The sequence below is a fragment of the Prionailurus viverrinus genome, chromosome E1 (assembly GCF_022837055.1).
Source record: "Prionailurus viverrinus isolate Anna chromosome E1, UM_Priviv_1.0, whole genome shotgun sequence".
NCBI lineage: Eukaryota > Metazoa > Chordata > Mammalia > Carnivora > Felidae > Prionailurus > Prionailurus viverrinus.
The window spans coordinates 3,768,444-3,794,266 of NC_062574.1; the positions used below are offsets into that span (position 1 = coordinate 3,768,444).

General features: G+C 56.4%; 1 protein-coding gene across 5 annotated transcripts in view; it reads left to right on the plus strand.

The window, feature by feature from the left end:
* NTN1 (netrin 1) overlaps positions 1-25,823 on the plus strand; it is a 186,982-nt gene that overhangs the window by 132,765 nt on the left and 28,394 nt on the right. For all 5 annotated transcript variants that reach the window (XM_047833912.1, XM_047833913.1, XM_047833909.1 and 2 more), the window contains exons 4-5: positions 2,945-3,094; positions 5,576-5,629. In XM_047833912.1, coding sequence (XP_047689868.1) covers positions 2,945-3,094; positions 5,576-5,629 — 204 coding nt within the window. The remainder of the gene's footprint in view (positions 1-2,944; positions 3,095-5,575; positions 5,630-25,823) is intronic.

The following is a 25,823-nucleotide window of genomic DNA, read 5'->3' on the forward strand; positions in this document are numbered from 1 at the left end:
CCCCGCCCCACCCCTCCACTGCCCTTCCCGCTGTGGTGCCCCTTGAGCCAGTGCGTGTGAGTTTGTAGGAGTCTGTGTGTGTTTGTAGCTGTGGGGTCTAAGTGTGTGTGCACGTGAGTTTGTAGAAATCTGGGTGTGTGTGTGGCCGTGCTTCAGGGTTGAGGGGACACGGCAAGCTCCCTTTGGTTTTCTCTCCCCAGGGGCCAGGGCCTGGGGCCTCCTTTGTGGGCTCAGACTCCCTCCCTCAGACGTTGCTAGCAGATTGTCTTGTCCCGGGCTACAGAGGAAGCCACTGTGGGGCACTGTCACCTGTCACTTCTTCTCACACCTTGAAGCTCACCCTTCTTTGCACGGAGGGGAGAACTTGGGCTTTCTCTGTCTGTGGGTTTTGGGGGAAGGTCCTTACTTTGGGGCTGTTGTGCTTGGACTTGAGAATGAGCTCCGGGCGAGGCTGCTAGGATTGCACTTGGCCGCCTGTAACAGCAATCCTGCCAAGTCTTGGTCTCAACAGGTAAGCAGGTCTTTCTCCTTGTAGAACAGGAACTCTGGAGGGGGCTGTCCGGAGACGCTGAGGCCCTCCGCGATCAGGCCCCGTCTGCCTCCCTTCCCCTGTGGTTTTCCGGGCCAGCGCGCAGTCCCCTCCTCTGTGGCCGTGCCGATTCCACAGGCTGGCATGAGGAGCCGAGGGGACGGCGTGTGAGAGCTTGTGGGTGCGCTCAGGTGTTCACAGGTATCCGGGCGGTGGTGCTGAGCTGGAGGGATGCTGGTCCCACTGCCCTAGAAGGGACCCGAGCAAGCCTTCTGAGGCCCCCACGTTTTGGGACCTCGGTGGCGTCTCTTCCTGGAATAGCGATTTTCACGGAAGCACAGCCAGCCTGCTGCCTCTGTCGGACCAGGTGAAAGGGGCCAGTGGCTCAAAGTGTTGGCAGAGTCGGGGCAGGTAGATTGGAAACCCAGCAGGAGGCAGCCCCTTTCTCTGATCCAAGGACGGGCCTGCCCTCACTGAGGATGGCCCTCGGCCCCGACCGCTGTCAGCCGGTGCCTGGCTCCCGCCCAGGCAGCCGACAGGTCACCAGCCGCGAGGGGCAGCAAAGACTAGAGGTGGGCAGGGGGTGAGGTGAGGTGAGGACTGTTGCCGCCTTCCTGATGCACCCCCCACCCCCACCCCTGGCCCAGATTCTGCTCTGGACAGCTCCTGCCTCGGGAGAGGCGCCCCGTGCCCACGGTGGCTCGGCTCTGGCCCTTCAGTGCCCGAGCAACCTTTGGTGACCTCCTTGCAGCCAAGTGCCGGGATCCAGAAGTTACTGGCACGCAGCTGTGTTCCGTCAGCACGGAGGGGAGGAAGTTTGGCAGGAATCTTTGCATTACCAGCAAGCTTGCAAGGCAGGCCACCGGAGGTCAGCTGGCATGAGCCTCGGGAGGCCACACCCACCCGGTGCCTGTGCCCCCATCAGGCTCGGGACGGTGTGGGGGTGGGGCCGTGCTGGGGCCCTCAGCTTCCACGTGGCCGTCTTAGAGATGCTGCTCGTGCTCGGTCACCCTTCCCGCCGCAGGAGGGGACTGAAGGGCCCAGGGAGAGGCCAGAGGTTTGCTCCAGCCATCTCCCCCTCACAGCACAAGCCCCAGCTTGTGTCAGGCTGAGTCCTTTCTTACTAAGGAAGAGGGGACAAAGGAAGACAAGACCAACAGGGAATGAACATGAACGTAGAGCCGATTTAAGAAGACCTGCTCCTAGCGGGGATGTTACTGCTGTATACACGGGAGAGATTGGGACGGTTCCATTTTGCTCCCGTGGATCCTTCAATGAGAGAAAGCCACCGACAACCTCCCCCGCCACCCCGCACCCCAGGCTGCCCACATGACAGCCAGGGCCTCCCTTCCCTGGAGGGGACCCTCTGCTCGCCCTTATTTTCTTGGATGTCTCTTTCCCCATTTGGGGCAGAAACACCAGCTTCCTGCAGACAGCTCCCCTCCCCCCCTACCTCCTAACCCATCACGTTCAGCCAGGGACTCAGGTGGCCCCCCCACCCCCCGTTGTCTCTGCTGTCTGACCTGCCCAGTGGGGCCTCCACCTCCCAGCAAGGCCACTCCCTTTCTGCGAGGCCCCGGGATGTTTCTTCCCCTCTCCAGTCTTGGCACATCCAGTCAGGGTGTTTAGGTGACCCCTGTGTCCCTTCCTGGTGTGACAGCTTATGGGTTGTGCCATCCGGAAGCCTGGGTCTCGGGCCACCTGGCTGCCAGTCAAGGCGGGCACAGCAGCCTGGAGAGTCCCACCTCAGACCTGGCCAGCCCCACGGCTGTGTCGGGCCCCCAACTCCATTCCTCCCACCTGGAGGGTAGGGAAGGACACCTGGGGGCCGGGAACTGGCTGGGGGTGGAGGAGTGAGGGGCACAGACTCCCACCTGTGGTCAGCCTGTGGGCTTGGCCTTTGCCAAAACATCCTCGAGCTCGGGCCAGCCTTCCTCTCGGGGCTCTGGAGGGGCTCCCCTGCTTTGCTTCCCTGCTGCTGAAACAGCCTTTCAAGGTGGTCCATTTTGAGGGGCGCCTGGGTCGCTCAATCGGTTGAGCGTCCGACTTCAGCTCAGGTCATGACCTCGTGGTCCAGGAGCCCCGCGTCGGGATCTGTGCTGACAGCTCGGAGCCTGGAGCCTGCTTCGGATTCTGTGTCTCCTCCTCTCTCTGCCCCTCACCTGCTCACGCTCTGTCTCTGTCTCAAAAAATGAATAAAACATTAAAAAAAAAAAAAAGGTGGTCCATTTTGATTTTCATTGCCCATTTCCAGGTAGGCAGGTGGCCAGTTCTCAGAGCCTCTGGAATGTGTGTGTGTGTGTGTGTGTGTGGGTTTGGCCCGCTCTTCGTCCGGGATGGGATTCAAAGGGGAGCCCCAAGGGAGGGGCTGGCCACTGCCCGCCCTCTGACCCTCCTGTCCTGTGTCCTCCGCAGCCTGTGATTGCCACCCCGTGGGTGCTGCTGGCAAGACCTGCAACCAGACCACCGGCCAGTGTCCCTGCAAGGACGGCGTGACCGGCATTACCTGCAACCGTTGTGCCAAAGGCTACCAGCAGAGCCGCTCCCCCATCGCCCCCTGCATAAGTACGTGCGAGCCTCCTCCCCTCCCCCCCCCCCCCGCCCCTGGCTGCGTGGGAGGGAAACCCTTCCTCAACCCTGACTGCTGACGTCCAGCGGGTTGAGCGCTGCTGGACGTGGGGTCTCTGTGTTCGATGCGCTGTACTCGGTGGGACCCCATACGAGCCTCCCCCACCCCCCCGCCATACCTGTGGGGTTCTTGCAGAAGCAGCTGGGAGCTCAGCAGAGCCAGTCTGCTGTTTTCCGTCCTGACAGTGACTGAGTCTCCTGCCCCCAGAGGAAAGCGAGCCCCTTTCCTCCACCCAGGGCCTGTTCCTGTATTCTGCCTTGGCGCTGGACCTGGGGTGGCTTTGTCCTGGGGGTTGCCGTTGTGGCTGCTGCGGGGTTCCAGTTTCCCCCCTGCCCTGGCAGGTTCACAAGGGACTGACACTACAGGTTCCCATGCGTGACCCTCCCGCCCCGGGGCCATGATGGATGACAGCACCCCTTAGCGTCTTGGGGGCCCCTCGGCCCAGCTGTTAACTCCTCAGTCGCTGAAACCAGGGGAAGGGATGAGCAAGACGGCAGGGGTCACTCAGCAGTGGCCCCGGCTCAGAAGGGGCTTACTGTTCTGCCACTGGTAGGATGATACCAGGTGTCATGATGGAGACTTAGCCTTGGCTGGACGTCCAGCCTGGCTGGGAGCCGGCCCCTGGCCTTGGCCTTCTCGACTCCTTGTACAAGGCCAACTTAACCCAGAAGGGAGAGCAGAAAAATATCGGGTCCCGGCTAAGCAGGCCGACACGAGGGATGAGGTCTGTTTCTCCAGAGCAGGGGTGAGCCCACTCTGGCCCTGGGGATTTGACCCGTCACCTGTTTTAGTGTGGCTCGATGTTTTCTTTTGATAATTTGTTAATGCTTGAAGGCAAAGTCAGAAGACTAATGTTTTATGACGTGTGGAATGATAGGCAATGAAAAGTGAAGTATCCATCAAGTTTTATGGGGACACGGCCACGCCCACTGGTTTATCTGCTTGTCTGTGGCTGCTTTGAGCTGTAGGATAACTGAGTAGCTGCAGTGGAGACCGGACGACCTGCGGAGCCCCGAATGTATCTACTGGCTGGCTCTTTGCAGGAGAGTCCATTGACCCGGGATGTTCCCAGGGGTCCGGTAACAGCTGATAACCCGGACCCCGGCCTTCGGGAAATTGAGCTCAGTATCCATCCAGGGGAGAAATGGTTTTCACCACTACATATAGCTGTCAGAGTCTTAGTATTGGCAAAAACCCTTCTCCTCCATCTGTCCAAAAAGCTGCAAAGTGAACCTTTGTAGAACGCTGGGGGGAACCCAGGGCTGCCACGGGGAGGTGGGGCTGGGGGTCGAGCTCAGAAATGGCTGGAAACATCATTTCAAAGCCTTTGAAATGGAGCTGATGGTCCACGGTCCGGGGACAGAAAGAGACAGAAACCTCGGGAAGCGGAACCCTCACTTTCCGACCCACTCTGTGCCTTCTCTCCCTTCCCCTCACAAAGGGCGGGCCGATGCTGGGCCCAGGCATTCCCACGGGATTCCCGTGTGTTCCTGCAGCCGCCCGCTGGCTACAGACGCCCAGACAGTGTTCCCTGGGGGCTGGTGCCTGACTTGTCGCAGGTCTGGGAGCTGGGCCCTCTGCACATGGCCCAGTACTGGCCCAGGCACTGGGGTTGGGGAGCCCCCATTGCTGGACGTACGTGGGCCATCGATGTTCCCTCCGGAAACTCTGCTGGGACCGCGTAGCTCATGAGGGCCAAGAGAAAAGTCCCCCGAGAGCAGGATCTGACTCCGAATTGAGAGCTGGGTCCCCTGCCCATTCCTTCTGAAGGTGACTCTCGGGCAGGCCCCCAGGCCTGAGTGTTCCATCTCGACCCACCAAGCCTCAGGCCCCAGCTGATCCAGAGTCTTGAGGTTGAGGGAGGTCTTGCCCCCAACAGTCAGCTGGTGGCCAGAGTCTGGGGGATTCGTGGAGACCTTTGTGACCCTTCTGTTCACCAGGGGAGGCCAGTCCCTCCCCTCAGGGACCGTTGGTCTGTGGTTTCCCCCCTGGAGACTGGCTGAACCTCCTCCCCTTTCCTGGGCACAGGGCGGAGTCAGGAGCTAGTATGAAAGAATTGCCATTCGAGGTACAAAGGGAGCGACCCCCGGAAAGCGCATGCGTCTCTGAGGCCCTTGGATCTTCCGTGGCCGGTCTGTTCTGGCCACAGAGAAAATGCCTTAGTTTGTGAGCCTGCGGGAGCCCGGGCCAGGGGCACAGATCCCCCCGCCCCGGCCCTTCACGTGCCTCCCCGAAGGAGAACAAGGCCACATTCCGGGCACCCATATCAGCTTCGTCCTCCTCCCTGGCCCTCCTCTTCTGGAGTGGGGAAGGGAGGAGGGCCCAGGGAGGAGTCTGTGCTGTGCTCGTCTTTTTCTAAGGCCAAAAGTAACATCTTCTCACCTGGTTTTCTCTTCCTCCCATCCCGAACCCCACAGAGATCCCCGTGGCACCCCCGACCACCGCAGCCAGCAGCGTGGAGGAACCGGAAGGTAGGCGTGTCCTGCTTCGCCGTGGGGAGGGGAGGGGAGGGGGCTGCCACAGGCCTCAGAATCACCATCGGGGCGCCGCTGGGTGTGAGGGGTACCCCTGGCCTGGATCAAGGAGGATGGAAACACAGGGCATTTTCCCGTGATGCTCCCCCCCAAGATTAAAGGGAGGGGGGCTTCCTGGTGCCTGTGAACCAGCTTCTCGCCCAGGCCTGAGGCCCTCAGAGCTGCACCCCGCCTGCCGGTCCCAGGGTCACAAGCTGCCTGCACGCCCAGCTGGGGCTGCAGAGAAGGAAGGAGGTGGGGGTGGGGCTGGAAAAGGCACCTCGAGCACAGGACTCAGGGGGACCGGGAACCCGGACCGGAAGAAGGTCACACCCTCACTGTCCCTCCCCTCCGCCCGGAATCGGGCATTCTCTCCGCCGGGAAGCTCGGCCCCGAGCTGCGGCAGAGTGGGCAGCCCACGGAAATCGCAGCTCCTTTCCTTTCACACCACGTGAGAGGCGGTGCAGATGTCACATGTCGTCTGTTGCCTCGACATGACGGAAGTGACAGAACCCGCTGCGAGATTGTGATTTGTAATCATTACTAAAGAAGCCCGTCTATTCCGTCACTGTACCGTAAAGCTGGGTTTTTGTAAAATATTTGGGTAAGCGTATTTCAGTACGATCAGTCTCCTTTGGAGTTCTGGGTATTTTGTGTTTGCATTTAGAAATATTGCTGTTGAGGGGTGCCTAGGTGGCTCCGTCAGTTAAGGGTCTGACTTCGGCTCAGGTCGTGATCTCCCGGTTCATGGGTTTGAGCCCCACGTCGGGCTCTGTGCTGACAGCTCAGAGCCTGGAGCCTGCTTCAGATTCCGTGTTTCCCTCACTCTCTGCCCCCTTCCCCCCCCCCCCCCCCCCGCCCCCAGCGCTCTGTCTCTCTCTCAACAATAAACATTAAAAAAATTAGAAATATTGCTGCAAGAAAGGGTCCCCAGGAGTCACCAGTCCCTGGTCCGGGTAGGAGTTACACAGCCCTGGCTTTGGGCTCATAGCCTGGCTGGAGGGGGTGCCAGGTGGGGACCAGCCACCCTGGTCAACAGCCCTCAAATCGGAAAGGATAGAGGAACATTCTAGAAAGTGCCTGTGGCCACACTCCACCGAAAACCAAAAAGATCTCAGTCTTGAGTTGCCGGATAGTCTTCAGTCCCCTTTGGTTGAGCTGCAGGGGACACTTCCAGGAGAAACAGTAATGGGAAAGCGTTGAGGGGAGGTAGCATGACCTGGGAGGTGGGATGAGGCTCTTTCTGTAAAGACATAATGCGGGGCGCCCGGGGGCTCAGTCGGTTGAGCGTCCGACTTCGGCTCAGGTCATGATCTCACGGTTCGTGGGTTCGAGCCCCGCATCGGGCTTGCCGCTGTCAGATTGCGAGCGCAGAACCCGCTTCACATGCCCTGTTCCCTTCTCTCTGCTCCTCCCCTGCTGGCGCTCTCCCCAAAATAAAGAAAACATAAAAAAATAAGTAAAAACATAACGTAAAGGCACCTCCCAATTAGTCTAGCTCTGGGGGAGAGCAGTTTTGCAGCCAAAAGATGCTTACATTTAATGGAGTCTTGATTCTTGCTTCCTCCATGTGACATTGGTCACAGGAGAAGTCACCTGGGCAAGCTCCTGGGGGCTTTGGACACGGCTCATCCAAGGGCAAGGTGGATGGTGACCTCCCTCTCTCTCTCTCTCTCTCTCTCTCTCTCTCTCTCTTTCTCTCTGTCTCGCCTCCCTTTTTCTGGTGCTTGCAGCTTGACTTTATGCCTCATGCAGTGTGGTTTGAGGCTTTTTTTTTCCTTCCCAATCAGAAATGGGGGGGGGGGGGAGGAGGGGCGGAAATAGAAGGAAAAAACAAATTGTGAGATTCCTGCCCAGGCTGCAAGAAGCTGGTATAAAACAGGCGACCATTGGGGCGCCTGGGTGGCTCAGTTGGTTAAGCATCTGACTTCGGCTCCGATCACGATCTTGTGGTTTGTGAGTTCGAGCCCCGTATCGGGCTCTGCACTGACAGTGCGGAGCCTGCTTGGGATTCTCTCTCTCTCAAAAAGAAATAAATAAACTTAAAAAAAGCATGCAATCATCTCTGCTCCACAGGTAAACGATTCCTGAGCAAGTACTTAGAAACACCTGCAGCATCCGCCTTTGCAAAGCCTGCATTTAGCATTTCTTTTGATTTCCTTATTGTGTATTTCCTTTCTTCTCCCCGCACCTTTAAAAGCATGATTTAAATGGAAGCAGGCATTCCACGCCTTTGCAGAGCGCTTTCCTCGTGGAGGGGTTAAGTGGGCAGGTGTGACGCCCACAGCTTTGGCCAGACCCTTTCTGACCTTGTTGTGCCCCGGGCGACCGGCATCTCCCGTGCTTCCTGCAGACCCGAGGCCATTCCCAGGCCCTGAGCGCCGGACCCTGGAGCCGGCCACCGCACAAAGCTCCCCTCGCCTGTCTCGGCAGGCTGGGATGTCGCGGGCAGGAGGCCAGGGGGCCCCCTGGGAAGCAGGCCTGGGAGCTCATACGTCCAAGACTCTTGCAGTGTTTGAATAGGGAAGGCCTCTGTGCCAGCCTGCCTGAGAAAAGCGTGTTTACTTTTGCCTGCGTAATGGAGGAGAATTAATAAACGGAGAATTTGTCCTGGAAGCTGATGGACATAACCTCGCCCTGAACCCATTCCTATTGAAGGGCCAGCTCCCTCAGGGAACACTGACCACCTGCTCACGGAGCGGGCTGGGACCCTCTCCCGGGCCGGGAGGTGAAGGATGCCTTGCCCGTGGGAGGTCCGGGGACCCGGGGCCCAGCGGGGAACCCGATAGGAAGGGGATACAGACTACCCGCCCCAAACCTGCCTACTTACGGTCCTAGACACCTCCATCCCGGGGCTAAAAAGGGACCGCCTGCCTCCCCTTGCCCTCCATCACCTCCGCCTCCGGGGTGGTTGTTGATCTGTTTGTTTGGTTTGTGGTTTGGAGCTGGGAGATCTGGGGTTGAGTCTCCACTGGCTGTGAGGCCTCCGAAGGCACTCAGACTTCTCCTGTCTGCCTCCCCTGAAGAGTGAAGGCGAGCTGGGGCCACTGGGGCCCTCCCTGCCCTGCCTCTCCCGGTGGCAGTGACCTTCAGATCACGCCTGCTGGCTGTCTCCTTGCCTCTGGTGACGGGCTTCTTCCCCAGCCCCTTGCAGAACTTGGTGTGGGCAGAGGTACTGGGGTGAAGAGTTGACGACGGCTGGGGAAGGCCTGGTCTTCACGTTTGCCACTTTTGCTCTGTGGCTCACCCTTTTGGGGGCCTGCACCCTGCCTCCTGCTCCCAAGGCCCCGGATCCGGGCAACCAGCCCTGCAGAGACATCCCGTCCACGGAGCCCAGTGGCTGGAGGAAGGACTCCACCCCCAGGTGTGGGTGTTGGGCAAGGGGGTGACCTTAGATGTGTCTCATCTGGTTGCCTCTTGATACTTCTGTTTTTTTTTTTTCATGGAAGGAAATTGGGTTTATATAGACCTGCCGTCTGGATGAGCCTGGGTCTTCCTCCTTTTGGGGTCTTTGTTTTCCAAGTGAAGGAATAGCTTGGGTGAGTGTGGAAAAAACCACCTGGTAACACTTGAATGCGGGTATTGGCCAGGTGTTGGGGGGCGGGACAGGGGGCTGACGGAGCACTGACCGAATCAGGAGCCTGAGACCCTGAGTTGTGCCTGATCTGGTTTCCTGAGACAGTAGTCCCGCCTCCCGTGCCGCCCCAACCCCAACCTTATCCACACAGGACACGTTTCAAGACCCCCAGTGGATGCTTGCACCCACAGACAGTACGGAACCCTGTACGTACTCTGCTTTGCCCCCTACGTGCATACCTGTGTTAGAGTTTGAGTAATCAACCAGGCACAGTAAGAGACGAACAACATAACTCATAATAAAACAGAACAGCTGTGGCGGTATGTTAATGCAAGACACGTGAATGCGGTCGGTCTCTCTCTCAAAATAATCTTACCGTCCTGTGCTCAGCCTTTGTCTTGTGAGGCTGGGAGATGATAAAATGCCCCCGGGATGGGACGAAGGAGGTGGGCATAAGGGTGACGTGACACTGCTGACCCGATGACACATCAGAAGGGGGATCGCCTGCTTCCGGACCGTGGGTGACCAAAACCGCGGATAAGGGGGCCCTGCTGTGATAATAGCCCTGCCTCGTACGGTCGCCGTGGGGGGCTGCGTGAGATGAATCCGGGTGACGGCTCTGGTTCAGCGGTGGGCTTGTCATATGCTCAGTAAAAACCCAGTAGGACGGCAGGGACAATGCAGGGTCTCCCGATGGCTCATGGGGAAGGCAGGATTACCGTGTGGGCTGTTGGCATGAGGACAGGTGTACGGGGTCAGCTTGCTGGGGGTAGGGCTCTTGAGAAGACCTTGGGAGGGAACGGGTGGTGCTGCCCAAGACAGGCGGGGGACTGCTGGGTGCCCTCGTCGCACAGCCTTCCCAGCAGCTGCTGTTGGACCCTAAACCTAGCAGGGAGCCTGAAACTGGAAGTCAGTTAAGGGCCAAGCGCTTGGCTTCACGATAACCAAAAGGTGGAGACAGCCCAGATGCCCATCGTCGCAAAAGTGGCTCAACGCAGCGCGGCTTACCCAGGCCTGGACTAGCGTTCCGTCAGAAAAAGGAACGGAATACCGTGAAGATGGTGTGCGGAGTGGAAGATGCGGGAGACACACGGCCACATGGCGTATGATCCCACTTACGTGAAATGCCCAGAATGAGCAAATCCATGCACCGAAAGCAGATTAGTGGTTGCCAGGGACTGAGAGTGGGGAGGAACAGGGAGTGACGCTTGACGGGTACAGGTTTTCCTTTTGGGGTGACGGGAAGGTTCTGGAACTACATGGTGGTGACGGGCAATATTGTGGATGTGCTCGATGCCACCGAATTGCCCCAATTTAAAAACGGGTGATGTGGTAAAATTTTATGTTATGTGTATTTTACCACAATTCAAAAAAAAAAAAAGTCAAATGTTTAAAGGTCACAGTCAAGAGTGAAGTGAACCTAGTTGGTTTGGGGCGGGCTGAGTGGAGAGCGGGAGCCATGGGGACAGGGCTCTGGGGCCTGAACAGCCATGGGGGACATGCTTGCCCTCCAGTCCCCTTGCTCACTGGGAGAATTTGAAGGTCAAGGGGTGCCTTCTGGCACCTCCACACTTTATCTCCCAGCTGGCGTGGCTCAGCCAACACGGGTTGATGGCAGACGTCCATCTGTCGCTTTCCAGATGTGTGGCAGCGACCATATCCCCTCGCGTTATATAGAAAAAGTCTGGCCACGTTGCCTGCATCGTCTTTCTCCCTTTGGAGCCACCAGGAAAGGATGTGTTCCCGGGGCCCTGAGTATTCCTGGTACAGGGGAAAGGGACCCGTGGATCCAATGGGGGTGGAGGGGAGGACTCCTGGAAGGAGCTGAGAGCGTGGACCACGTGGGCAGCCCATGTCACCTGGAAGAAGAGGGTCGGCGAATTGACTGAGGCCCTGGTTTTCCAAGCTGCCCTGGAACAGGATGTTAGGCTGTCCGGAATCAGCTGTGTAGGTGAATTTGCCATCAGACAAACATCATCCCCAGAAGAGGTTGGACCAGGTAATGAGGAGTAGATTTTGGCTGCATGAAGCAGGGGAAGGAGACAGCATTTATGTAATGCTTACTCGGTGCCGGGCACTCTTTTCAGTCATTAACCATTAACCAGCCCTTCCACCCGGATGAGGTAGGTACTGCGTTGAGCCCCCGTTGTAAGCAGGAGACACTGAGTCATAGAGAGGTTAAGAAGTCCCAGGAAGCAGTGCAGCTGCAGCCACATTCCAGCCAAGGTCCCCCGGCCTCCGAGTCTGCGAGTGGCGTTGACCTCTGTGTCATTCTGCCTCCGGTAGTTATGCTGGTTGGTCAGTTTCGGGTACTTTTCTGGTAATTCCTGACGGCGTGGTAGCATCCTGCCAAGAGAGGAGACAAACCCGTGCAGCAGCGAGGTCGGAGGACGGAGGTGGAGGTGGAGGGGCAGGCAGCGAAAAGCTTCTGTCCTTTGCAGGTGCCAGTTACAGCGGCTCTTGGGAGCGTGTGGCCGGTTGGCATGTGGGGCTGGCGTGGCTGAAGCCACTGGTTGCGGGTGTGGAGGACCATGCACGACTCGGTCCCTTTGGTCACAAGGCAGCCCCGAGTGAGACAGGGCAGATGGGTGAGCTTAGATGAGAGAACAGTTTGGATAGGGGAGCAGGTGCATTTCACACACACACACACACACACACACACACACACACGTGTGCACCCAGGATGAAATTTGCATTATAAAAACATGCCTTTTCCAAAATCGAAAAAAAAAAAACCCTCTGCCACTGGTAGGAGGAGGGCAGGGAGGCCACTGCAAAATTAACATTCAGAGGGCAGGAACTTTTCTTATTTATCAACAGGAACTACTTACAAACAGTGTTCCAGTGAGTGAAATGTTAAGGGGATGTCTGGCCTGTAGTGTTACTGGGTGAATACACAGCATTCGTATAATGGAAACAGAATCCCAATTAGAACAGTAGCCAAAATATCAAATACGCGGAAATAAACGTAGCATTAAAAGTACAGTGTATTTAAAAAAAATCTTTAGGGGCGCCTGGGTGGCGCAGTCGGTGAAGCGTCCGACTTCAGCCAGGTCACGATCTCCCGGTCGGTGAGTTCACGATCTCGCGAGATCTCGAGTGATCTCGCGTGAGTTCGAGCCCCCCGTCGGCTCTGGGCTGATGGCTCAGAGCCTGGAGCCTGTTTCGGATTCTGTGTCTCTCTCTCTCTCTGACCCTGCCCCGTTCATGCTCTGTCTCTCTCTGTCCCAAAAAATAAATAAAAACGTTGAAAAAAAAATTAAAAAAAATTTTTTTTTAATGTTTATTTATTTACTTTGAGAGAGAGAGCGAGCACGCACGCACGCACATGCAGGGGTCGGGGAGAGGCAGAGAGAGAGGGAGAGAGAAAGAGACAGAATATCCCAAGCAGGCTGTACACTGTCAGCACAGAGCCTGATGGGTTCATAGGCTCGGACCTATGAACCGTGAGATCGTGACCTGAGCCTAGCCAAGATCAAGAGTTGGATGCTTAACCGACTGAGCCACCCGGGCATCCTCAGAATGTATATTTTTAAAGAGGGTAAAACTTTTCCAAGGGACATTATGGAAGACCAGGAAAAAAAAAAAAAAGGAAGGTCTTACTGTGCTCTGGGTGGGGGAGACTGAACACTGTAAAATGTCACTGTCCCCTAAGTAAGTTTAACGTGATTCTAGTCAAAATCCTAATGGGATAGGACATGGTCCTTAAGTTCGGCTAGAAAAATAAATGAGTACTAACAGTCGAGAGTTTTTTGAAAAGAAGAGTAGCGAAGGGTGATGTGCCCTCCCAGATTTTTACAATATCGTAACCAGGATATTTAAATTAGTGTGATAGAGAAATTACAAAAGCTGAGTAGAAAGTCCAGAAATAGACTCAAATGTAAACATAAGAACTTAGTAGGTGGTAAAGCTATGATTATTTCTCCGTGAGGAAAGGAATCAGTGCTGGGAAAACTGCCTATTTTTTTTTTTTAAATAACAATAAATGAGATTTCTGCTTCATGCTATAAACCAACATAAATCCCAGGGTTAAAAATTTCTGTATTTTTAATGAATCCTTAAAAGTTCTAGAATAAAACATATCCATGTCAGTGTAATCTTGGGGGTGAGGAAAGCCTTTCTAAATATGATATAAAAGTCAGACATCATAAGAGGAAAGATTTTAAGTGGCTAACAATGAAAACTTTGGTACATCAGAACTCTCTAGAAGCAACAGAAAGGCAAACTAAAAGCTGAGAAAAATATTTGTGACATAGAGGGCCAAAGATGAATATCTTCAATAAATAAAGAGTTCTTACAATTCAATAAGAAAGGGTGGGGAGAGAGATTCTAATACAAAATTGGGCTGACAAAATGAACTAGCAATTCAGAGCATTTGAGCAAATGGCAGTAAGCATCTGAAATATTATACTTAGCTAGTAATTAAAAAAACAACATTAACAGGAATGGCATTTCAAAAGGTATTAAATTGATAACTGTTTCCAAAACAAAAAGTAATTCCCTGTGTTGAACGGGTTGGAGAAACAGATGCGTCCACTGTGGTTATGGCAACTCGGTACTACTTTGGGGAAGGATGATTTGGCATCGTGTATCAAAATGTATCTTTGACCCATCCCTTCGTTTCTAGGAATTTAGCCTAAGGAAATAGTGATGCATGCCAAGATTTAGCTATAAGGTTGTTATTACAGCCTTGTTTATAATAAAATAGGGGAATAACCAGCTGTCTTTCAGTAGAGTTTTAGTTACTCAATTATGGGATATCCGTGTAATTATGTTGCAGGAGAATATTCAGATATGAAATGGAAAAATATAGTATATTGCCAAAGCACATTACACAGGGAGGGTCAACTCTGGTGAAGAATTGGACCAGACGCCTGATTAAAGATAAATCGATTCTGGGGGCGCCTGGGTGGCTCAGTCGATTAAACGTCTGACTTCAGCTCAGGTCATAATCTCTCAGTTTGTGAGTTTGAGCCCCATATCAGGCTCGGTGCTGACAGCTCAGAGCCTGGAACCTGCTTCTGATTCTGTGTCTCCCTCTGTCTCTGCTCCTCCTTCACTCATGGTCTGTCTCTGTCTGTCTCAAAAATAAATAAACGTTAAAAAAAATAGAAAAATAAAAAAAAGAAATGGGTGCATTGGAGCCTTTAAAAAGCGGGTTTTCTCACCTCAGCAAGGAGATCCTGTGTTCACCCAGGAAAGGTTTGCTAATCCGTTTTCCATGGAAAATTTAGCCGAATCTAGAATAAAATTTATCTCGAATTCTCAGTTTTACTATAAATTACTATATTTTGGAATTAACGTGGCTTAACCAGTTGCTACACGTTTTTTGTTTTTTGTTTTTTGTTTTTTTGTTTTTGTTTTTGTTTTTGTTTTTGTTTTTGAGAGAGACAGAGAGAGGGAGGGGCAGAGAGAGAGAGAAAATCCCAAGCAGGCTCCACACTCAGTGCAGAGCCTGGCACAGAGCTCGATCCCACAACCCTGCGATCGTGACCTGAGCTGAAATCAAGAATCAGATGCTCAACTGACTGAGCCACCCGGGCACCCCCAGTTTTTAAACTTCTGTGAAAACCTCAGAGACACAGAGAGAACAGAGGGGGGACACCCAAATTCCTATTGCCTAGACTTAACAATGAACGTGTTGTCCCATTTGCTTCAACATGTTTTCCTGAAATAGTTTTATCTATCTATCTATCTATCTATCTATCTATCTATCTATCTATCTAATCTTCTATTATCTATCTATCTATATCTATCTATCATCTATCATCTATCTATCTGTCTTGAGAGAGAGGAAGGGAGAGAGTATGCATGCAGGGGGGCAGAGAGAGGGGAGAGAGAGAGAGAGATCCTGAGCAGGTTCTGTGCTGTCAGCGCAGGGCAAGGGGCGAGGCTATGTCCGGCCTGTCACTTGGGGTGGGGGTAGGGGGCAAGAGCTCTGAGCTTCCTTCAGGGGAATGTCCCTGAAGAGAGGGCACCTTCACAGTGGAGGGGACAAGGGAATGGGACAACATCGTAAATCCTTGCTATGTGTCTCCATGGTGGGAGTGTGGAGACATTGTGCAGTGACCTAAGGTGTCCATCAAGGAGGAGGGTGTAAAGCAGGGTTTCTCAATCCCAGCATGGCTGACAGAGGGCCTGGAAAATTCTTAGTTGGGGTGGATGGGGGGCTGTCCTGGCCTCCACCTTCTAGATAGTTGTGATAATCAAATGTCGCTGGGGGATGAAACAACCCCCAGAACACCCCAGGAAAGGAGGCCAGAGGCTGAGCTCAAGGGACATGGGGCCCGTGTGCGGGACCTGCTCTCTGCACCCTGGCTGGGGACCAGACTCATCCCACACCGAATCTGTTGGAACGAATGGTGTTGCCATTTTCTTTGACCACTGGTGACCCACAGAAACGGCCACTTTGGAGGGTCCAGCTTACTGTTTGGCTCCTCTGGGCCAGGAGGCCCTGCTCTGGGCAGCCTTTGTGAAGCTGTCCTCTTTCCTTCCTTCTCTGTCTGTCCGTCTCTGTGTTTCTCTGCCTTTACTTCTGTCTCTCTTCATCACCCCTCTCCACCACCTTTCTTATTCCTTCTCTTTCCCGGTCTCCTCCCCCTCCCCCTTTGCTCTCCCCCATTGGGGGTCTGCACAAAGGGCTGGGGCAGAGGTCAGGCTGGGGGTGAGCAGGGCCCAGAGAGCACTGCCACCCCCCACCCCCTGCTTGGGGCCTCAGTCGCCCCAGGAAGCACAAAGGAAGCCATTTGCATAGCGGGTCCCAGGACCCCATTGTCTCCCCATGGCTGGCCTCTGCAGGTGGAAGAGGATAAAGGGATAGCCTGGGAGGCCAGAGGAGCAAGCGGGGGCGGAATATTTAGCCCTTCCCGGGAGCTCTTCCCACTGGAGACTCAAGGGGATGGCCGATGAGAAATGGGACAAGTGACAGGTGTCAGGGAGAGAGGCGATCGGAATCCCGGGGGCCCGCCCCTGTGTCACAGATATCACAGGGTCCTTGTTGGCAGGGGCAGGGTGGGGGCAGAGGCCTAAGCCTCCCTGGGGGGTTCCTCTCGAGGCCTGGGGCTGGGTGCTGGGGGGGGGGGGGCGGGGCGCACCGTAGCTGGGCTGTGCGGGGCTCCCTGGCCAAACCCCTGAGCTCACGGTCCGTCCTCTCTGGTCAGGATCGCGGTCGGGCTTGGCCCCTCACAACCTCCACAACCAGTGACCCGGAGCAAAGTAAGCCTCCCCGCCCCAGAGGTGGGCGTTAGGCAGCCCCCAAAGCCGTCCCTCCGATTTCTTAAATACCTTGCCAGGTTTAAAGCCACTCCAGACCGAAACTAATCGTAATCGTAGTAATGGATTAGTCTGCCAGCACCGTCCCAAGAAAACACCGGAGACCGTGCGGCCTAAACCACAGAAGTGTACTTTCTCACTGTTTCCGGAAGCTGGAAGCCCAAGATCAGGCCGCCGGCGTGGTCGGGTTCTGGTGTGGACCCTCTTCCTTGCTTGCAGACCGCTTGACCTGCTGTGCCCTCACCCGATGCACCCGGCCAGGAGAGAGCTCTCCGGCGTCTCTTCCCATAAGGGTCCTGATCCCACTGTGGGAATCTTGGTGGGATACCGTGCAGGCTGTAGCAGGTTGTAGTCTGTAGCCACAACTTTAAACCCACAGTTATTTACTTAAGAGCATGGATTTCGTGACCCTTCCCCCCACCGCCCCCAATGAAAGTGTCTTCCGGGCCACTTGATGGTTTGGGGCTCAGTCTTCTCAATGAAATGAAGCCAAATGAGCTGCGTGATCTATCCGACCCCTCCCAGCTGACAATCCCGGGGCGCCCCTCTTCCCGCCTCCTTCAGGGCGCCATGCTGGTGGTTGGGAATTGGCCCTGGTGGGAATACTAACACCTTGGCAGTTGGCACATGCAACAGATCGAGGGTTTTTCTCCCCAGAGCGCTGGTTGTTACATTTTTCTCCGCATTTTCTCCGAAGGGCATCCCGGGCATGGAAGTTTGGATCTCGATACCCGGTCTGGCGTCCACATTTGACAGGTGGGGGGGTGGGGTGGGGGGCTGAGGCCCAGAGGGGGACAGTGACTTGCCCCAGGTCACACAGCAGGTTGACGGCAGGACCCCAGGGGCGGATCCGGGTCTGCCAACTTTTCATTTACTGAGGTGCCTCAAGCAAGCGTCCTTCCGAGGAGTGAGCCGTCGGGAGAAATCTGACATTGGGGCTCGGAAGAGATTCCTTCTGCTGGAGACGGGTTCGACACTCGTGAACTTTGGGGCAGGAGGTTTGGTGAGAACAGCTTGGAAATTTCTCCTTCCAGCCCAGCTGGGTTAGGCTTCCACCACTGCCCTCTTCCCTCCAGCTGCTCCCACAGGGAGCCCTGGACTGTGGCTCATACCACAGCTGTCCTGCTTGAAGAAAGGTTAAAGGGCTAGACGGTTATACCTGCCCATGTAGCTAGCCATAGGCTGGGGACTGCCTCCCCTCCCCCCCCCCCCCCCCCCGCCCCGGGAGGGGGCGTGCCACCTTCCAGATATTTCCAGTAGAGTTTCCATCAGCCCAGGGCAGGCCTTCAGAGAAAGCGCGAGCGGGAGCCATTAGGCTTCAGCACCTGCAGCGGCCAGAGGTGGGTGTGCTGGCCCCGTAAGGGGGCTCTGGGCAGGGTACCAACCACATCTGTTCTACTGGGTAAGTTATTTGAGGGGAAAACATGTTTTACTGGGACTTGGGGACCCTCTGTGGCTACTCCAGCCACCCCACACTGTATAAAGACCTGGTGGTTATCCCCTGGGGCCCCGTGTCGCCGCTCTGGTACCCAGCCAGTCACTCAGTAATGACAGTGTTGCTTAGGGTGGGCCTTGTGCTTCAGCAAGAAGCCCCAGCGACCCAACGCAGGTGTTCCTGGCGGGGCGGCTCCGTCCCAAGCAGTGAGTCTGGGGTCTAGGCTCCTTCGGTCAGGAGGTTCTGCCCTCCCCTAGGGCCTTGGGGTCATCACTGGTTTGGCAAGAGAGAGCTTAGGGCAGCAGGAAGGAGGCTCAGAAGGGCGGCCCTTCCACCTGTGTCCCATTGGCCAGAACTGAGTCACCTGACCACACCTGCTGCAAGGGATGCCGGTTAATGTAGTCTGTAAGCCCAGGAGGAGCAGGAATGGCTCACGCTCTTTGCCACAGACCTTTGTTTACTGTCCTGGCCTCAGGGGCATCTGCAGCCATCCAGTTATTGGCACTGGAAGGAAACGGTTAAAAACGTGAGGGCCTTTTCTCTGTGTGGGAAGGACAAGGGACCTGCGTGCCGCCCGACAGCTGCCCGGATTTGGGGTGCAGACGCACCCGGGAAAGTACACAGAGGCGACGCTGGGTTCCACGGCATGGCCTCATTGGCAGTGGCTTCGCCAGCTGGGCCAAACGGCCAACCAGGCAGCGGGTGGATGCTACGGGGCTACAAGCATCCCTCATTCATGACCTTCCCAGGGAGCCCCGGCTTAGCCTCCCCCTCCCCTGCTCCCCCCGAACCACCCTTCAGTGTTGACGGCCGCTCCAGGCCGTGTCCACCATTGGCTCTGGCTGGACGGGTGTATCGACAGCCAACTGGATCCCCATTGGGACAGCTTTGTTTTCCCTGCCGAACACAAAATCCCCTGTTCATTCAGAGAGCCGACAAGGAGACCCCGTGGGGCTGGCCCTGTGGGAGCAGATTCCGGTGAATGCAGCGCCCGAAAGGCGGCCGCTTATTAAAGGCGGATACACAGGATAACTCTGCCCTCCAGGCGGGAGCCAGAATGGGGGGCACAGAGCTGTTACAGCGGATTAGCAGCCGCAGACTGACGGAGACAGGTGCAGCCTTGCCTGCAATTTGGAAGGGTTTATGAAATACTGATCCCCTGCTCTATAAATCCTTCCCTCGACCTCATCTGGGCTGCAGGCTGAAAATGGGGATCTCTTTGGAGTCCCCCCCCATCCCCAACATTCCTTGGGAATTCTAGTCCGAGGGTTGGTGCGCTTGTCTGTTCATTCATCCATCCGTGGCACGTTCACCGAGGGCCTGTATTAGGGCCTGTGCTGGGGTTACGGGGAGGATGGAACGCGGGGCCCTGAGTTCAGGGGACCGTGGTTTACTGTGTGAGAAAGAGGCATAGATCGGTGAATCTGATTCAGGCTGTTGCCGGTCACGGTAGAACCAGGCGTCCCGCGTGGCCTTGCGTGGGCCTCCCGATGTCAGGCTGCGCCAAGAGCCTGCTGGGTCTGTTCTACCTCGTCCAAAGCCTCAAGTCCAAGGTGCCTGTCATCCCTCCAGGCGGGCTTTTGTTTCCTAATGGCAGATAAAGAGAATCAGGGGCAAGGCTAGAAATTTGGGGTCCTCCAGCGAAACTTCTGGAAAGTCCATCTAATGTGGCGGACTTTATACCTTGAAGAAAGCTTAGGGAGCCGTATTCCTCTGGCTCTGAGGCAGATTCGGTCTCCGTGTCTTTCCCTCATGTAGAGACGGGACCCCCGCCATCTGCCCCAGCCAGGCAGCCCCCTCATTAGGCGAGGCAGCTCAGCTCTCCGCAGCGAGAAGACATCTCTGTCTATACTCTCGAGCGGCTTTCCAGAGCTCATCTCTGGTGCAAGAATTTTGATCTTTGATTCGGACGAGATATTGGAACTTGCTCAGTGGCTCAGGGTTTAGATGAGCATGTAATAGTGGGGGTGGGGGGTGAAGGGGGTGGCTTGGACCTCAGGCCCACCGTAAAGCCTGCTCTCCCCAGGGCAGAGGCTCATGAAATCAGTGGGCTCTGAGGAATTCTCCTTGGCGGGGGCACAGGTAGCTGTTGCCCGGTTTCTAACAGGAGCTGGTGCTTGTGGGTGCCAGGAACAGAGCTAAATGGTATGTGCCACACGTATGCCCCCCAAACCCAGGGGTGAAGGCTGGCTGGTCTCTCTGCACCAGAATTGTCCCGGCCGCCTCTCCAGCAGGCACGTTGGGTGCAACTCTTGGCGATCTGTGGAATGCACAGCCAGGCCTCTGGTTCCCTTAGGTCTGTGGGTGACGGGTGGGAGTCAGGAGGCCCTCCAGGACTGGGGGATGGATGTGGAGCACCCGCTGGAAATCTGGGAGTTCCTGGAGCCCGAAGAGGTGGTTACGACCTGAAAGACCGATATAAAAAAAACTCGACTGTCTTGTGCAAGCCTAGACGTGTCCAGGTGGCAAGGGCAGGGTGGGGATAAGTCCAAGTTGTCCGCTGGCCCCTTGGTGACGTCCAACCTCTAGGCCCTGCAGTGGCTCAGGGGAGAGTAGCTGTGCCTCCCCCTGGAACATGCAGACTCCTAGAACTTTCTGCGGGAGAAGCATCTGTGTCTCTGAATTCCCGGAGTCTTTCGAGATTTCATTTCTTCCCCAGAGCAGACACACAACCTTCCTTCTCCACGTGGGAAGGTTAGCAGGGCTGGGTCTCGACAGGGCGGATCTCAGTGTTTGCCACGGGTCTTGCCCTGCTGGGGAGCGAGCGGCCCCCATAAATACGGTTTGCAGACAGCTAATGCCATGCAACTCTTCTGCGTTTGATCATCTTGGAGGCAGATCTTTCCCAGACGCGTCGCCGACTTTCCTGCTCAGTGAGCACTACCCGTTGAACGTGATTTCACCTTGCAGGATGATGCAGGGGTTGCAAGAAGGGGTCGTGCTGTGATGCGGCCACAATCCCGAAGCTTCTGGGCCGTGGTAGGGACTGTTTGCCTCTGTTCAAAGTGGCCCTTAGGTATCCCACATCTGCTTGTCTCGCTCTCCTACTTTTGTGCGTCGTCTTCTCCTTCTCTTGGCCACCTGTTCCTTCTTCTCGCCAGTGGGCCCATCTCTAGAGGGTCCCCCACCATTTAAATATATGCATCCTTCCATACCGTGTTCAAGGAGCAATGCTAACAACACTTATCACCAGAGTCCGTAAAGGAAGGATAATTAAACTATGAGCGGGGGCCCCTGGGTGGCTCAGTGGGTTAAGCATCCGACTTGGGCTCAGGTCATGATCTCGAGGTTCGTGAGTTCAAGCCCTGTATCGGGCTCCGTGCTGATGCCTCCTTGGGATGCTCTCTCTCCCTCTCTCTCTATGCCCCCCCCCCAACGTGCACACGCACATGTGCATGTGTGCTCTCTCTCTCTCTCCGAATAAATGAATAAGCTCTGAAGTATAGCAAAGACCCAAAGGGATTGCCTTTGTAAGGCGGTTGGGCCATCCAGACCTGTCCCTTCCTGGTTCTCCCCTATATTCCAGAGGACTGGGATAAAGAGACAGGTGGCCTCCACTTGAGAGGGATTTCGTAGCCAGGAAGCATTTCCACACCCAACCCAGACGCCCAGGAATTGGAGACAGGAAGAGCCCCCTTGGTTCTCACTTTGGAGAACTGAGGAACAGGCAGGTTCAGCACAGAGACCAGTGTGGTGGGGCACCTGAAAGCCACGCTTTTGGAGCTTGAAGGACCCAGGGAGGCTTGGAAGGGAGGGGGCGCTTTCTTCGAAGGTCTTGCGGGCTGATCTGTTGGTTACACAGGTGGTGGGCACGTACGGGCTGGAGCTGAGACCACCGGGGGGAGAGACAGAAACAGGTGAGGCTCAGCTCACAGAAGTCCCGTGCAGCCCCAGGATCAGCGCTGAGGCAGATTCAGACTTCAGGATGGCCACGGGGAGGTGCCAGGGTGGGCCGACCTTCAAGCAGGTGGCCCCCCCATGGCCTACGTCCAGTCAGTGGCAAGCGAGAGAATGTGTCGGCTTTCCCACAGGGCGACCGGAACGCCTTGGTTGAGTTCTGAGGTTGATTAGTGATGTCTGCCGTGAGCTCAGCCGGGGAGACTGTTGGTCCACCTGCTGCCTGGTGGCTTCCCTGCCCCACCCAGGCTTGTGCTCCACCTGTGTCTCCCCCGGCAGCCCTCGTTGTCTTTTTTTTTTCCGGAGACAGGTTGTTGATCGTCAAGCCTTTCGTCTAGGAGCCCCAAGTTTCATACCTGCTTTCCTCTTTTTCTCCTTTGCACTGCCCGGGAGCTCATCTGCCAACTCGTTGGGGGAAGGAACTACTCCCGAAACAGCTGCGGCAAGAGGAGGATGAGCCTCCTCCCTCCTTGAATGTGGCCCGCCTGCCCCTTCCTCTCCCTGGCAGCCTCTGAGGCCACAGCTGCATGTTCGAAGGCCTTGGCTGCTGGGACGAGGGGCAGGGGCACGCCGGTGGAAGGTGACACTCTGGAAGAGGGTGTGGTTCTGCCTGAGAACCGGAAGCTGAGAGGATGGGCCCTGGAGAAGGGGCAGCCCCTGGCTCGGGGTGGGGGCAGGGGAAGGGGCATAGCTCAGTGGTCATCGGGTTGTCCTTGGCTTTGGGGACAGAGGCTCCTCCGACGCAGGGGGAGAGGCAGCTGGTGTTAGCAGAGGCGAAATGCCCGTAAAGGCCGTTACCTAGCTCAGACGGGGATGAGGGAGGGCTGCCCAAGTGGAGACTTAGCGCCATCCCAGGTGTTCTGGCTGGACATGGACCGGGCCCCAGCTGCGCCCCGTGGACCGCACTCAGCAGCCGTCTGAGGCCCGGGCAGGATCCGCAGGCGGGGAGCCGGGTGACCCCAAGGCCCGTGGGGCTGGTGGCGGAGCAGGGTCTGGGGCCATCTTTGCCGTAGAATTAATCCCCTCGGCGTAGTTCACGCCAGCTGGGGAGGACTGGGGGTGGGTGGCCAGGGGTCAAGAGAAAATTCTGGATGTCCAGGAGCTGGTTCGGCGTGCCGAGCTCTCCTGCCTCCAGTCAGGAGCGCTTTTTGCAGCCCCGAGGGCTCTGGGCAAGAGGCTTTAATCTAATTACATGCTTTATTTGAGCCAATTTGTTTTCCAATCCATCTTGTTCAGCAAGAAGAAAGAGCGCGCTGGGGACTCATGGCACCCTCTTGTTCCGAGGGGAGAAGAGGGGCTGCTCTCTTGCCTCACGTGGGCCAGTGCAGCCCCTGACCCTCCCCCAGCCCGGCCACCCCACCCCCAAACCGGGCCGCCTTGCAGGGAGGGGCTGGGGGCTGGCCACCTCTTTCCTCAGCCCAGGGAGGGAGAGAGAGCCCGCTTGCGGGTCCCCTCTTCCGGGACTCCAGTGCGCCCGCTTTTTGCGCCAGGCTGACCGAAGCAGGACAGGCTTCTGGGCGGGCGGTGCGGGAGGGGAATGCTTGTTCCCGTGGGGTCGGTCCGGCCCGGAACCTTCCTGGCCTCCTCCTGCGAGGGCTGCCCTCAGCATCCCAGGCCCAGGACTTCAAATCTGCAATTATATTTTCGTATTAAAGCAGCAGCCTTAGGATCTGTGTTATTTTTTTTATGTTTATTTATTTTTGAGAGAGAGAGAGAGAGAGAGAGAGAGAGAGCAGGGGAGGGGCAGAGAAAGGGGGAGACACAGAATCCGAAGCAGGTTCCAGGCTCCGAGCTGTCAGCCCAGAGCCCGATGCCGGGCTCGAACTCACGAACTGCGAGAGAGATCACGACCTGAGCAGAAGTCGGACGCTTAACTGACTGAGTCCCGCCAGGCGCCCCAGGACCTGCGTGCCTAAAGTCTAAACAAAACACCGGCGTCCTTCCTCCCTCCCCGGAGAGGGAAGATTTATCAGCTCCAGTCTACTCCCCAGGCCTGGAGCCTCCACTCGTCGAGGCTCAGCTTTTGTGTTTCGCGGCATTTTCCCCAAATTGTCTTTCTCCAGCCTCCCTGCAGCAGCCCGCTTCGGGCCTGCGTTTTTACACAGACTTGCGTTTTGGGGCGGGGTCCCTTGTAGGGCCTGGTGCCTCCCGCCCTTGGACAGGGGAGTGCCGAAATTGCACGGAGCCGTGGTGTCAGCTGAGCCCCCCTTTTATTCAACTCACTCAGCAAATATTTATCGAGGGCTTACATGTGTCCCAGGCCCCGGGGAGAGGGCGGCGAACAAGGCAGCGGCCCCTCGTCCTCCGGGAGGCAGGGCAGAAAATCAACACACCGAATTGCATCGTGTGTAGCTTCTAGCCCTCTGTGACAAGTACTGGGGAGAAACCAGATCCCCCAGAGAGGGGTTTGCTTTTTGGAGCAACCAGAGGTCAGTCAGTACCTGTTCGAGTGAGCAATTTAAAAAAAGAAAAAAAGAAAAAGAAATTCTTTTCATTGGGTGCGCCAACAATAGACCGAGATTCGTTTTCTTGTCCTGGTCCTTGAACCATAGTGAAAAAATAAGAGTAGCTTACGTGTTTTAGAGCTTAGCGTGTCGTTAGATCTTCGGAGGGTTCCGTGCATTTAATACACGAGCAACCTGAGGTTCAGAGACATGCAGTGACACACCCAAAGACACACAGCTTGAAAGTCATGGAGCCAGTCCTCTGGGTTCCTCGACAGCCACCTGCTAAGTGCCCCTCAGTCCATCAGATTCTGGGGTGGACCGTTCCCAGTGGACTGAACCCCGGGGTTCGGGTAGAGACAGACACTCCAAAGGGAACAGGCCAGGACCCGCAGAGGAGCCCCCGGGTGCGGGGCTCGAGGGGGCTGCTGTTCAGATCCCAGCGGCGCATCTCAATACGGGCAGTAGGGCCCCTTGATTTCGGGTGCCCCTCAAGCCCTCTCCAGCCCAGCTCGTGCTGTTGTCGCAGAGCTTAGCCGGTTTAAGGGACGCCCCAGCCTTTCTCAGGGTGTCACGTGGATCATTGCAAAGGGGGCTGACCGTGTCTCTTGCTTGGGGACCCTGTATCTGCGGGTTTGTGTGTCCCAGCAGCATCTCACAGGGGCACCTGCATTCGGCTGGTGTTACGGTGCCACGGCCGGCGGGTTCAGCCAGCACTGTGCCCGGTGCTGGGACCGAGGTCCGGTGCACCGCCAGGAGACGTGGCGGACAGGCTGTTCTGGACTGTGAGATAGGCGCTCGGAACGCTGGCTGCCCGCTCTGGGTCCAGAAAGATGGTGGGGGCGGACGCGCTCGGGTGCCCAGACCCCACCGTGCCACCTGCTGCTCGGTGGGGGTCAGTTTTATAGTCTCTGCTGAAGCCCAGGTGCAGTCACCCTACTGGTGCGGCCCCACCTTTCCCCCTGCTCGTCAGTCATTCACTGTCGTTCAGCCGGGGACCCGCTTAGGGGGTGCTCCGAGGGCCACGCCCACTCCGCAGCACCCTCTCCTCCCCGAGGTCCCAGCCACGAGGTCCCGTCCCAGAGACGCCGTCTCTGACGCCGCACCACCGTCACTTCCTCCTAAATCCCGCGCGTGGGCAGGACGGTTATTGTCATTGCCGTGCCCCTATTTCACTGATGGGGAGACTGAGGCTCGGAGCGGTTGAGGGCCCCAGATCACTGGGCTGGGCATGTGATTTCGTTTTACAAGAAGCAGCTGCTTCCCCTGGAGCTCCTCTCTGGGGCCAGAAGTGGGGCCGGGCCCGTGGTGGGCTGCAGGGGGGTCTCGGAAGGGGAGTATCTGAAGTTGCAAACGTCAGGGTTTGCTGTCTGGGAAGAAAGGAGGGTGGGTACCAGGGAGGCTGCGCTGGATCCGTCAGACCCGGGTCTGACGGTTGAGCCTCTCTAGGGGAAAGTACGGGAAAACAGGGTCCTGGCTGGGCTTGGCACAGTGCACATGTCTCCACCCACGCGGGTGCAGCAAGGG